Source organism: Daktulosphaira vitifoliae, unplaced genomic scaffold, assembly GCF_025091365.1.
Source record: "Daktulosphaira vitifoliae isolate Bord-2020 unplaced genomic scaffold, ASM2509136v1 Scaffold_3, whole genome shotgun sequence".
NCBI lineage: Eukaryota > Metazoa > Arthropoda > Insecta > Hemiptera > Phylloxeridae > Daktulosphaira > Daktulosphaira vitifoliae.
The window spans coordinates 29472975-29487068 of NW_026099574.1; the positions used below are offsets into that span (position 1 = coordinate 29472975).

At 25.6% G+C, this 14094-nt stretch overlaps 2 protein-coding genes and 5 non-coding genes across 9 annotated transcripts in view; all 7 read left to right on the top strand.

The window, feature by feature from the left end:
- Nucleotides 1-2716, top strand: part of LOC126900770 (RNA-binding protein squid-like) — a 9088-nt gene extending 6372 nt beyond the window's left edge. For both annotated transcript variants that reach the window (XM_050676702.1, XM_050676703.1), the window contains 3 exons: nucleotides 1687-1779; nucleotides 2180-2236; nucleotides 2293-2716. In XM_050676702.1, coding sequence (XP_050532659.1) covers nucleotides 1687-1779; nucleotides 2180-2236; nucleotides 2293-2363 — 221 coding nt within the window. In that variant the 3' untranslated portion in view covers nucleotides 2364-2716. The remainder of the gene's footprint in view (nucleotides 1-1686; nucleotides 1780-2179; nucleotides 2237-2292) is intronic.
- On the top strand, nucleotides 730-801 carry LOC126903405 (small nucleolar RNA snR61/Z1/Z11). The gene has a single exon (XR_007703501.1). It is a non-coding gene; the product is annotated as a small nucleolar RNA snR61/Z1/Z11 (small nucleolar RNA).
- Nucleotides 829-898, top strand: LOC126903408 (small nucleolar RNA snR61/Z1/Z11). Its single transcript, XR_007703504.1, has one exon. It is a non-coding gene; the product is annotated as a small nucleolar RNA snR61/Z1/Z11 (small nucleolar RNA).
- On the top strand, nucleotides 969-1040 carry LOC126903406 (small nucleolar RNA snR61/Z1/Z11). The gene has a single exon (XR_007703502.1). It is a non-coding gene; the product is annotated as a small nucleolar RNA snR61/Z1/Z11 (small nucleolar RNA).
- LOC126903411 (small nucleolar RNA snR61/Z1/Z11) lies at nucleotides 1068-1137 on the top strand. Its single transcript, XR_007703506.1, has one exon. It is a non-coding gene; the product is annotated as a small nucleolar RNA snR61/Z1/Z11 (small nucleolar RNA).
- Nucleotides 1208-1279, top strand: LOC126903407 (small nucleolar RNA snR61/Z1/Z11). Its single transcript, XR_007703503.1, has one exon. It is a non-coding gene; the product is annotated as a small nucleolar RNA snR61/Z1/Z11 (small nucleolar RNA).
- Nucleotides 2717-7680: 4964 nt separating the features above from the next.
- LOC126900537 (RNA-binding protein squid-like) lies at nucleotides 7681-14094 on the top strand. 2 transcript variants are annotated; one of them, XR_007702871.1, is made up of 9 exons: nucleotides 7681-8017; nucleotides 8403-8443; nucleotides 8520-8647; nucleotides 9300-9578; nucleotides 9642-9753; nucleotides 9812-9865; nucleotides 9925-10014; nucleotides 10147-10274; nucleotides 13928-14094. XR_007702871.1 is itself a non-coding variant. In XM_050676331.1 (9 exons), exons 1-9 carry the CDS (start codon nucleotides 7875-7877, stop codon nucleotides 13963-13965), a joined length of 951 nt encoding a protein of 316 aa, XP_050532288.1. In that variant the 5' UTR covers nucleotides 7681-7874; the 3' UTR covers nucleotides 13966-14094. The 2 variants fall into 2 exon arrangements, 1 of the variants encoding a protein (XP_050532288.1); XM_050676331.1 differs by having other exon boundaries at nucleotides 10147-10212.

The window sequence follows — 14094 nt, forward strand, 5'->3', positions numbered from 1 at the left end:
TTTTTTTTTTTTTTTTTTTTTTTTTTCTCTCAAAAAAATTAAGACAATTTTGATATTAATCGATAAATTATAGTATTTGATGGAATTAATCCTATTTTAAGAAAATAAATATAACCATCAGGACTATTTGGGTTGACATTATTATAAATATTAGTTGAGTATTGGCGAGGATTAGTGTGATTAAGATTCTTCACTTGCGAATCTGATTTATAAATTATTAAATTTCTATACATAAGAATATGTTACTTATATGTAAATGAAAATAAATTATTTTAATTAATAGAATTTCATTTGAATAATAATTTTTTATGTTCATGGTATAAAACAAGTCAAAAATGAATAAAAATTAAAAAGAAAATATTACATCAACATTAATGTAAAACTTTTATAGTATCCATAATTTTGATATCTGTTAATAGAATTTTCTTATAACATATAGTGTAGATATAAAACATTTATGTCCAAACCATTTATATACTAAAAGATTATAACTATTTTGTGATCTTATCAAGAATTTTATCTAAATAAATGTTTATAAACACACATCAATTTATATTGTACGAGGTTTTTCCTAAATTAATAAATTTTCTTTATTTCATACGCCTTTGTTAAAATATTTGTCAGTTCTGTTACTGAATACTAATATTAATTTCTGATAATTGGTGGTATATTAATGTATTTTTAAAATTTAAGTTAGGTTGAAAAAAGTGTTATTTTTTAAAATAAATATGTATATGATGATAAAAAATTTTAGTCAGTTCTGCTACTGATAAGAACTTGATGAAAGTTGCATTCTGATAAATTCAGTATTTTTCTTTTTAAACAATTTTATTGTGATGATTTAAAATATTTGTCAGTTCTGCTACTGAGTACTAATGAAGATATACATTTCTGATAATTGGTAGTATAGTAATGTATTTTTAAAATTTAAGTTAGGTTGAAAAAAGTGTTATTTTTTAAAATAAATATGTATATGATGATAAAAAATTTTAGTCAGTTCTGCTACTGATAAGAACTTGATGAAAGTTGCATTCTGATAAATTCAGTATTTTTCTTTTTAAACAATTTTATTGTGATGATTTAAAATATTTGTCAGTTCTGCTACTGAGTACTAATGAAGATATACATTTCTGATAATTGGTAGTATAGTAATGTATTTTTAAAATTTAAGTTAGGTTGAAAAAAGTGTTATTTTTTAAAATAAATATGTATATGATGATAAAAAATTTTAGTCAGTTCTGCTACTGATGAGAACTTGATGAAAGTTGCATTCTGATAAATTCAGTATTTTTCTTTTTAAACAATTTTATTGTGATGATTTAAAATATTTGTCAGTTCTGCTACTGAGTACTAATGAAGACATACATTTCTGATAATTGGTAGTATAGTAATGCATTTTTAAATTGAAAAAAATGTTATTATGTAAAATATATATATATGATGATACATTTTTTTCTACTGAGTATACTTGTTGACCATTTTACTATGAGTTTACTATATACTAATATACACCAATCTTACTAGAATGATGAGTATTTATTTAAGTCAGTTCTGCTACTGATTTATATATGATAGAAAAATATAATCTGATAGTATGAAAGTACAAACATTACTTAAAAAATTTATCATTAATGCTTTTTATTTACACTTATAGTTTTTAATATTTTATAATATTACTTTTTACAGCTTACCCTCCTCAAGGATATGATTATTATGGAGGAGCTGCATATCCTGGATATGAAGCTGATTATTATGGAAGTTATGGTTATGCTGGCTATGGTAAGAGTTTAAGTTATTTTATTTAAACTTTGTGTTTTATAATTTTCAAAAATATGCAGAATTGTGGTGTTCTACTTTTGAAATAACTATTATCAATTATATTTTGTACTTGAACTCTTGAACATAAACCCATTTCTTAATTGTATTAATAATTCTATTGTTAATCAATATATTAGTAAAGCTTTATTATTTAATTTGACCAATGTTAAAATAACTTCTGAATTTTACATCAATTAATGTATTACTAGAGATCCTCTATTTCTCTGTCCTCAATCAACAAGAATGCATTTAGTATCATGTCATTAACAATTTTTTACACAATTTCTTAATTAAACTTTAATAACTAAGGTGATATAAGTATGTAAATAAAAGTAATAATTAAAAAAAAAATTTTAATTAGATTATGGGTATGGTTATGAAGCACCTCCAGCGCCAGTTTCAGCTGCCAGGGGACGTGGTAAATATAATAAATTTTCTTCTAAATAATTACACCTAACTTTTTTTATTTTATAGCTGCATTTAATGGTGCTGGTAAAGCTAGAGGAGCATCTCGAGGATCAGGAGCTAGGCATGCTCCATATTAAATATTCAACTATGTTTCATATGTGTTAATAATTTGTGTGTGTCCGTGTGTATTTACACTATTAGGTAACAAAATTTTTTTACAAACAAATTTTCTGACGACAATAACAAATAGCAGAAAAATAGACCACTCTGTCCTTAAGTTATTAATTTTGTATGTTTTAAACATAAAACAATTATTAATGTACAAAAAATAGATTTTAAATTAAGCACAAAGTTAATATTACAATAAACGTTTGTAAATGTTCGTACATTTTTTACTTTATAGTATAGTTCGTAATTTGTAACATTATTTTTCCTAATAAATAAATATAGTGTATTTATAGATTTTATAATATATCGTATATTATAAGTATTTGCTTTTTAAGAATTTCTTATCCTATTCAAATTTATACTAGTTACTATTTGCTTGTGTATTTTGTAAGATGAAAAATAACTGTTTAATAATTTTATATCTATAAATATTTGTGCGTGTTATGGGTCATTGTACTATAAATATATAAATGATCAAGAATAATACAAGAATGATAATTACAATAATTTTTTTTTTTTTTTTGTTAATGAGGCTAACTAATGTTTATTTTTAAACTAAGTCTTAATATTTATCAACAAATATTACAAGCTATAGCTCTTTCCCTTCGTGAAAAATAAAGTACAATTATTCTGCAAATTATGTCAGATTTGCCATGGACTACATTAAAAAATTTTAGTTATTATTAAATGCAACCCCCCTTTTTAAGAATGCGATTTATTTAGAACCTAAGTAGTCGTATTTAGGTTGTGTCATTATTAAACATATTTATCCGTTTATGGATTCATTATAAATATATTTGTAATATATTATACAATATGAAAAAAAATTAAATTGTTAATAATGGCTATGACACATTCTAGAACCTTGTTAAATGACCGACTGTTTTTCGGTTCATTTTATATGAATTATACACAAACGTTTACAAATTTTAGACGAATTTATTTTGTATAAACGAAAATGTTTATGGTCCGTTTGTTGCAAAGTTCAGTTGTCTGACCTACCATTTGAGTTTATATAAATTTAAAATGATTCTTAATTTTTAATGAATAGTATTACTTGGAATCTTTTAAAGAAAGCTTTTTAACCTGGTAAAATCCTAATAAGATCGTGATTAAAACTTTAATAAAAAACAAGGTTTAAAATGCATTCGTGGAGTAATTAAAAAAATTGATTATTTTCTATTTTGATAAAAATTAAATATATAGATATATTATTTTCATCCTCCAAACAACATATATATTGATTCATTTATTAAAATCAACTATTATTTACAAAATGAATGTTTTTTTAAAAAACCATTAATTTAAAGAAAAAAAAATGTCATCAATTATAAATTTTTTACGTTATAAATTTATCAACTTTTATTTTTTAGTTACTATATGCATGTCTATAAGTTAATGTTTTTTTTTTTTTTTTCCCTACATGTATATTTTTATATATTTAATGTGTATAGTTATTGAAGAAATTTGGAGGAGCTCCTCAACATGCACTATACCTATCGAACTCAATATCTGTTTTAAAAAAGTAATTCAATAAATTTTCTAACAAAAGCAAGTTTTAAAAAAAAAAAATTCTGAAAACAAATCCATTCGATTTTTAGATTAATTTTTCAATCTCTGCATTAAAAAGAAAGTATATGCAATTTTAAGAAAATATATTTTACAATATACAAAAAACTTTTTTTATGTAATTCAAAACAGTTAAATTTTTTGCTATAATGAAAAGTTTTTACTTATACTTACATAACGTCCTATAAAAACTACAAAGATAAGAAAAATAATATTTAGTCATATAGATTAATAATTGAAAAAGAACCATATCAATAATCGTTATGTTTTTTTCTAAATCATTAATAATTCGCAATTATTTTAAAATTAAATACACTAAAGGTAGGTGGTAACAACAGGAATCTCCTAACGATGACAAGCCGGAAATATATTGCGTCTAACGGATGGTATATGGTTTAACAAATATACGCAGTAAATGATTATTTTTAATAATTATTACTAGTTAATATTTTAATATTAAAAATAGAAAAAATAATATCTTTTTTTTTTTTTTGTTATTGGAACTATCTGATATTAATATCCGTTATATGTGGCATTAACTTATTTTATTCAACTGTATAATAATTAAATTAAATATTTTAAATTTAATTGCCCACGATAAAAATTTTAGTTTTAAATTTAGTGTTTTTCGAGAGCTTTGCAAAACTATTATATAATTATATGGCTTATTATAGCCTATTTGGCACTGATTAATCAGTTATTCTTCGTTTTCAACCTCGCTTTATCCCAACTACTTTATCAAACATGTTCTCTATATACTCTGTTTTACTACTACTAATTCTTCATCTCTTTCATGAGTTGATATCCACACATCTAGCCTTTAATTAATTTCCTCCCTGTTTTTCATATTAACGCTATATCGTCATCTAACAATACTACTGTACCTTTCTTTGTATTTTTTTAGTAAGTTTAACCATCGCTATAATAAATAAGTATGACAGATGAGTAAAAGGAGAGAAGATTGAATAGAGAATAAACACATGTGCAAAGAAGCCAAGTGTGCAGTACGTAAAGCGAAGTTTAAGAGGTATGATAGGCTAGGAACAAAGGAAGGCGAGAAAGAAATCTATAGACTAAAAGTAAGAGAGAAAAGGTCTAAAGATTATTATTATATAAGGTGTATAAAATGTGTTGATAATACGGTACTCTCGAGTGATGATGACGTGAAAAAAGGTGGAAAGAGTATTTTGAAAAATTACTGAATGAGGAGTACCCAAAAGAGACATTAGACGATATCTTGTGGAATAAGGGACTGGTAGATTTAATTAATGAGAAAGAGGTATGTAAAGCTGTGTCATCAATGAAAAAGAATAAAGCAGTAGGACTAGATGACATACCAGTAGAAATATTGAAAATATTAGGCGGTGTTAGCATAAGGTGGTTGAAGGAACTTTTAAATAAAATCTTATTAGAAGGGAAAATTCCAAATGAATGGTGGAAGAGTATTAAGGTGCTGATATTTAAAGGTAAAGGTGATATACAGTGTGGAAATTATAGAGGCATAAAGCTTATGAGTCATAATATGTAAATTTGGGAAAAGGTAATAAATAATAGAATAAGAAATGAGACATTGGTATCTAAAAAGCAGTTTGAATTTATGCCTGGTAAGTCAACAATGAACCCAGTATTTTTTGTGAGGCAACTAATAGAAAAATTTGGGAAAAAAAGAAAAAGCTTTGTATGGTATTTATAGATTTGAGAAAGAGTATGATAGAGTACCGAGAGAGGTTCTAAAGTGGGCATTAATGAGAAAAGGAGTCCCGAAAAGGTACATTAATATAATAGAGGATATGTATGATGGCACTTGTACTAGGGTAAAACGCGTAGGAGGAATAACAGAAGGTTTTCGGGTAAGAGTAGGAGTGCACTAATGTTCTGCTTTAAGCCCTTACTTATTCTCTATAGTGATGGATAAAATTACTAAAGAAATACAAGGAGAGGTGCCGTGGTGCATGTTGTTTGCTGACGATATAGCTATAACGATGTAGAAATCAGCTCTCGAAGAAAAGAATTTAAGAATAAGTAGAAGTAAGACAGAGTATATAGAGTACGAGTTTGACAAAAGAGAACACGAGGTAGGTGAAATGAGGAGATCAGTGACAATAGGCGAGGACGTGATTGGAGAGGTGGAAAGTTATAAGTATTTAGTTGTATAAAAGAGCGGTAGTATTGACGATGATGTAAGACACAGGATTAAGTGCGGGTGGTTGAAGTGGAGCGATGCGTCTGGCGTCTTATGCGGTAAAAGAATTCCAATGAGACTGAAAGGCAAATTCTACAAGACTTTAGTGAGACCAGCTATGATGTATGGTTCAGAGTGTTGGGCGGTTGATAAGAAAGTAGAGCAGAGAATGAATGTAGCAGAGATAAGAATGCTTGGATGAGTGGAGAGACTAGAAAAGATAGATTAAGGAACGAGCGTATAAGAGAGAGTATAGATGTAGCGTTAATCGTGGAAAAGATGAGAGAAAAAAGACTTAGATGGTTTGGTCATATTATGAGGAGAGAAGAATTGTAAGCTGTAAGAATAGTTATAGAAATGAATGTTGAAGGAAGAAGAGGTAGAGGAAGACTAAAAAAGAGATGGAGGGATGCTATTGAATGCGTTATGAGGACAGCTGATGTGAGCGTAGATGATGTGGGAGATTGTGTCAAGTGGAAGTTTAGGATAAGAGTAGCGAATCCCATGTAGTTGGGATTAAGGCGAAGAAGAAGAAGACGCTATAGTAATTAAGTAACATAACGATTATTTCTTATAAATTTCTCTAAAAATCGTGTTTCAATCTATCTTAGAGTCACCCATCAAAAAAAAAAATTGATTTTAAGTAATTTTTAACTAAAAATAAAAGTATGGTCTGAAAGGATAAAGACACAAAGTGGTTTAATGCCTAGTATTGAATAATAAACATTTAGAGAAAACTGAATATTATATGTTACTTAAATGCGCGTGTTGCGAAAGTTATTTATTTTTGTAGTGTAATATTATCTAAAAGGTTATTCCAAATTATTTTGAATTATTTTAATATTTTATAACTATGTTATTGACTGAATATGTTAATGTAGTCTAACTAACTCAGTAATTAGTATACTTAGTAATTAATACTAAAATTTCTGACCAAAGTATTTGAAGTTGATAAGAAAACTTATTTATAAAAAATAAAATGTTGCAGTACATTTCTTAATAGGTTATATTTTTAAAATTCATAATAACATTATTTTATTCGACCTAAGTGAAATTGCATAATTATTTTTTTTAAAAAGTAACTTTTTTTTTTGGGGGGGGGAATATGCCTAAAATTGTAAAATTCTCAAACTTATGAAGTTTCAAGGTTAGTTATACATCTTGCCAGAATTTTTTTCACCCGTGCCACGTCACTTTTTTTTGAGGTGGTTATGAAACCACCACCAATAGTTAGGTACGAAGTAAACTATCTGACTAAGACAATTTTTATGAATGCTCATTAATTATAATGTATTATAATGTTAACTAGTTGACAGTAAGTATTATTTAATTTGTATAGAATTACTCTAATTCATTCATGTTGATATAATAAAAGAAAACTGTACGTAGAAACATAAAACAAGTAGATAAATTTCCGCCAAATGTTAATTTCAGGGATATTTGAGTTCTTTATACCACGGTAGAATATAGAGAGTTAAAACCGTGCCGTAATATAATTTGCCGGTATGCGCTGCTGCTGTTACGGATATTCCAGCAGCCATTTTTTTTGTTTACGAGACGCTATCTCGTTTAATGTCTGAAGCGTCTTCTCATCATCTTAATTCGCTGTACTCGTTCCTATTTTTAGATCCGTACATTTTTTATTAAATAATATTTTATATAGTTATTTAGTTTTGTTTTCTTATTTAGGCGTTAGTGTTAATTTTTGTTAAGATAACCGCTAGACACAATGGCCGACAACCAACAGCAGAACGGCTCCCAACAATTTGAAACTACAGAAGGGCAACAGCAACAACATATAAATGGTTCGGCTGATAGTTCTAACTCGAATAATGATTCTGGACAGTTTGAATGTGTCAGGGACGATGACAGGTTGGAAGTTTAATTGTTTATTATTTATATTATGGTTAGCAATTGCTGTGTTGTTAATTTTATGCACGCGAATTGGGACCATTTCTTCTTCAATGTGGAATTAAAACCTATGCTTAACCCTGTCAAATTAATATTTATCTAATATCTTATGAAAATTTACAAGTCATTAAATCAAATAATCAAAAGATTAAGTTATTAGTTACTTTTCTCGGTAATTTTCAGATATATAAAAAGTATTAGGTTAGGATTTAGTGATTGAAATACATATCTCCCTACAATATGTCATTGTTTTATTTAAGTTACAATTTTTTGGCTTAACTTAATTTTTAACATAATTCTATTTGATGTATTTAATTTTCTATTAATGTATTAAATCTTGTTACAGAAAAATTTTTGTTGGCGGATTAAAAGGAGAGACCACAGAAAGTAAGATTTTAGTCCTCAACAATTAATATCAAACATTGAGTTATTAGTATATTAAATATTTGCATTGATCCTTTAGAAGATTTAAGTGAGCATTTCAGTCAATTTGGTGAGATTGAAAATATAAATGTTAAAGTCGATGCTGCTACAGGCCGAGCAAGGGGCTTTGCTTTCATTGTATATAAGACTATGGAAGGCTTAGAAAATGTTAGTATTAATATATTATAAGTTATAATTATTAATATATTTTTTTAGCTAAATTGCATATTAATTATAAATTATTTTTTTTAAAACTAGTAACCATGACTGAATATCATTATTCTCTTACATATTAATTAGTAGTCTATTTTTTGTGTTAAACATGTTTTATATTTTATTTAAGTTGGGTTATACAAGATGTGACTGTAAAAAAATGAAAAAATAACCTATAATAAAAGTAGCCAATTTTACTGAAATAGCAGTGAATTGAAAAAATGGTAAATTAAACTATTTTGTTTTTAAAGAGAACCTTTTTTTTTTTTTTTGCTATAGTTTAATTTCATGGATTTTTTTATATTTGAAGTATTGATTTTAGGGATTAAATACTTATTACAAATAAAAATATATTATAAATGATTAGTTGGATTATTGGACTATCTTAACCAATAAAATTTTATTTTGTGATACTAAAGTTACTCCCTTTTATAAACAATTTATTTAAGTTGTAAGTGACTTATTGGGATTTGTATTTAGTGAATTTTAAATAAAATTTTTAGACAAGAAAAAATGTTTTAAAAAACACTTAATAAATTTAATTAAATTCAAAATTAAACACAAGTTTTATTCACAATTTACATGTATTTATACAAATTTTTTTTAGGCTTTAGCATGTACTAATCATGTAATTAATGATAAAAAAATTGACCCTAAAAAAGCGAAGGCGCGGCATGTCAAGTTATTTGTTGGAGGATTATCACCTGACTTAACTGATGATGATATTAAAGATTATTTTAAACGTTATGCTCCATTAGTAAATGCTGAAATGCCATATGATAAAGTTAAGAATCAACGGAAAGGGTTTTGTTTTGTAACTTTTGATTGCATGCAAGCCGTAACTGAAATTTTAAAAACTCCTAAGCATGTGATTAATGGAAAACAAGTTAGTATTAATTTTTAAATGAAAAAAAATTATCATTATCAATAAATTTTTAATTTAACTTAGGTGGATGTCAAAAAAGCAGCCCTTAAAGTTGAACCATATGGTATGATGCCTGGTGGTTCTGGACCAATGAGAGGAATGAGAGGAAATGTTCGAGGTCGTGGTGGTAGAGGAGGTAAACATATTGCAACAAAAATTATTACTGTAACCTAAAATTTAACTTTTTATTTTAGGATTCTTACCCCAGTCAGGTTATGCACCAGGTGCACCTGGATATGGTTTTGGAGGTAAATAATAAATATTTTTAAATTTAAAATATAATATATATTTATATGTATTGTTTTAGGCTATGATTATTATAATCAATATTCTGGCTATAGTCCAGATTATAGTTATAGTTATGGTTATCCTAGCTATGGTGCTGGTGCTGGAGCAGGTATATATTGAATTATTAAAAAAGAAAAAGAAATTTGATATTTTCATCTTGATAATTACAAATAATTATAATAAAATATACTAATTTTACTTTCATGATAGTTATTATTCAATATATTTTTATTATTTATAGATTATCAATTTGGAGGTTATGAACCACCAGCACCACGTGGAGTACATGGAAATCGTGGAGGAAAAGGTAAACCATAACCTTTGATTTGATTGCATTCCCAAAATTGTTGAACATAGTGTAAAATAAAAGTATTATTTTTTTGCTTTTTGAATTAATAATTTTATTTTGACATTCAATTTTTGTTAGTTGTATGTTATGAAAAATTATATTTCATAATTTATCTGCTCCCTGTAATTATTTATTTCACATTCTAATTATATCTTAGTTGTTTATTATTATACATTTGATTCTTATTTTTTTTTTTTCTAATGATGTAGTTTGTAGTTATTACTGAGAGAAAATGGTTGTTTTTTATTAAAAAAATAAATCATTTAACTAACAAAATCAGTTTGTTTATACGCATATTGTGATGTTGATATTCCTTTAAATTTTTTTAATTTTGAGACCGTTTTTTTAATTTATTAAATTTTTCTTTCTATGTAGAAAGACTATTTCTTAAAATATATAAAAAGTTTGAAATCAAAAAATGAATGACGGAAGTGTTACAAAATATGTTTATTAATAAAGTATTTTTGAAAAAGATTTTTTTTTCAATATATAACTAAAAAATATTTTTTTTTAAAGAAAGGAAAGTAATTCTACAGAATATTTCTTTTTTATATATAGCAAAGCATCTTAACTAGTGAAATCGTTAGCCAAATCAATTAATGTTAAAATGGTAACATCAAATTAATTAACATTTATAATGATAACATTAAATTTTATGATTTCTTTTTATGAGATTTTATAGATTAATGGGAAATTTGAGGTTTTTCCTTTCAGTCTCATATTTGCGGCATTCCAGTATAATAAAGACTGAGTTTTTAGTTCTATGTATAATAAGTCTTGAGGTTTTTAGATTAGATGATTATATGTGACCCAGGTGTGTCAGATATTTAAGCAAGTAAGTTAACATTGTCTTTTTTGCTGCTATTTATTATTTGGATAGACCACTTTTTTGTTGTCAGTTTTATTTCTCCTGGTTTAATATCCCTTCGCGGGTTCCATTCGTCCATTATATTTATAATACTATTCTTGCTATAGGTTTATTAGGTATTCTAAAGTAATGTCGTATTCTGTTTCTTAGGCTACAACATCAATATTTTTGTTGTTTGTTATCCAGCTTTAGCTTATCTTTTTGTTCTTGATATAAGTTTTTAATTCTGTTGAAATTTTCATTATTATTACCAAATCTATTATTTTTTTAATGGAAGCTTCACATTATGATTCCATCAAAGTACAGGTGTTTTATCTCTGTATGATATCTTATTAATTGTCTTTTCTACAGCATATGTAATTAGGCTTTCTATTGTCATTAATAATATCTTTGTTTTTTATTGTATATTTTATTTGTGATGATTTTGTCAATATTTTAACTAATCGGTTTGATGTATAGTTTTCAGTTAAGATTTTTTAGGTTTAGGATTTTGAAAAAATATTGAATACGATTTGTTGTGTTTCAGTATTTAAGTTTAAATAAAGTAGTCTTATAATTTCTGATACAAAAATTTGTATGTTAGACCATTCGAGATTTATTGCAAGAGATTTGGATACTAGAGTTAGGTCAATGGCTGATGTTTTACCTATAGATATTGTGAAGTAATTTGGTTTACCATTATTTAATAGTATTACATGTTGGTTTCATCTATGATATTTTAAAAAAAAGTTTTGTCTAGCATCAAAAAATATTGTGACTGTTTACATTGTAAATATAAAGGGAGTTAAATATATTGTACTAGAAGTATTTGCGTTTGGTTAAAAAGTATAAGTTATAATTAGTTATATTTTCTTTAACTTTGAGTGTGATTGTTTAATTTTTTAGGTAAATGTTATTTATTGTCTATATATTGCTACTCCTTTGCGGGCATTGTTATGCTGTTATGATTTTTTTTTTTGAAGCTAGATATAATACCTTTTAAATATGCTAGTAGGAAAATTTTTTTTCTTTAAGTATATAAGTATTATAGTTTTTTCTTGTTTATTAAAATTTTTAATTTTTTGTCTTTTAGAAATTATTTATATTCCACTGTAAAATGTTAACTACTAAGGAGGTGCCTATATAAGTTTATGTATTCAATAATAATTTTTTCAAGTTAAAAGATATTTATATTTGTTTTTACTGTGATAATACACCCAGGTGGATAATCTATGTATTGATATTCTACTATCAATTGTTTATTAGTGCGAGTTGTTTGTCTATATTGTCTAAGAAATTTTCAATGGCCTCTGTTCTTTTGATTTTTTTGTGCGTATTGTGGCTTCCTGAATTTTTTTTATTGTTTGATTTTGTGGATGTTGATTATCAAAGATTCTTTTTTTTTTCTTCCCACGACTGGCATAAGTGTGGACCGGCCTGGAACTACCGTGAGGTATTACTTCAAGGCGGAATAGCAAAGAACTGACTTTATGGGAGTGTTTATAAGTGGAGAACTATTAAAGACTAGTGTTTCTCAAAAAGCTGTGGGTAACTGTTATTTATAAATCAGTCATTGGTTCTCTTCAATGTCTTTTATTTAGACAAAAGATGTATAGTTTATTGAAATTGTTTCCGCATTTTTTGGTTGTTTAGTTGAGGGGCAAAATTGGGATGAATGCCCAATTTTTCTACAGAATTATTTAATATAAAACTTGTTAATATTTTTATGTACTTTGTGACTAAATATTTTTCTAAAAAATCCTATGTATTTCAAATGGTATTGAACTATTACATGTTTTGTAAAAAAAAAACAAAAATTAACAAAATTTTACAATGGTATTAAAGTATAACTTTTGAAACGCTTGATAAATTATGTACTTAGGTTCATTGGTACATGAAAAAATGACTGACTTGCTTACTTTGAGCCAACAATTCAATATCAATATAAAATATAAAAATTCGGTCTCTGATTATGTTGATAATAGTTACTATGTACTATAATTTCAAAAATATACTATGATTTTAAATTTATTTTAATATGGAGATAATGAATTGAACATCAGAATATGCTATTAAATTTGGTATTTAAATAATAGATTCTTTTAAACGTTAGAATTGATTATTTATGTTCACTATTCAACAAAAATACTTAAAAAACATTCATATTATATATTATTTTTTTCAATGTTTCTCAAAATTGAATAACCTTATTTTACTCAATTAAACAATTATATACCAGTATTTTCGTTATTGTGTTTCAACATCTTGTACATTTTTTGGTAAGTTGTAATGATTATCTACTGGTTTAAAGGTAAAAGATAGGCAAGTGTAATCCTGGATATTGGTCATATTTACGATAGATATACTTAAATTTAATAGACATGATTAAAGGTGTAAAATTTATTAGTAGTATAGTTTTAACATATTCATATTATTATTTTTTAATTAATTTAACAGTACTGGATTAAAATTAATTTATCCAATTATACTTGAATGTAGTATACCAAAATATTTTCAGGATGTTTTTTTAATATTTAAAATAATAAGGATTTGTTTCTGTTGTATAACAATTATTTTAACTTGCCTCAAATTAAATTAATTTAATCACTTTAATTTCTGAAAATTAATTGAGTATTACAAAATTACTAACTTAACATTTTAGAGTAACATTAATATATAATGTCCACTATAATTTATACAAACAATAAATGATTGGATGTACATAATACTCTGTTGGGGTATACTTAAAAATAATATTATTAATTGATATTGTACATATTAATTTTTGTTAATTATAATAAAATTATGGTTATTGGATTTCACTAGATTTTCCTCAAAGAAAACCAGTCAAGACATCAGCTTAAACGTCTATTGCTGAGCCAAATACAGTCATCGTAAGCCATACTGTTTATGTTAACAGTATTGTTGATTTCGTTTTGCTTATGTACAATAATATATAAATAAAAGTTGAATAAAAAATTTATAAAATTGGA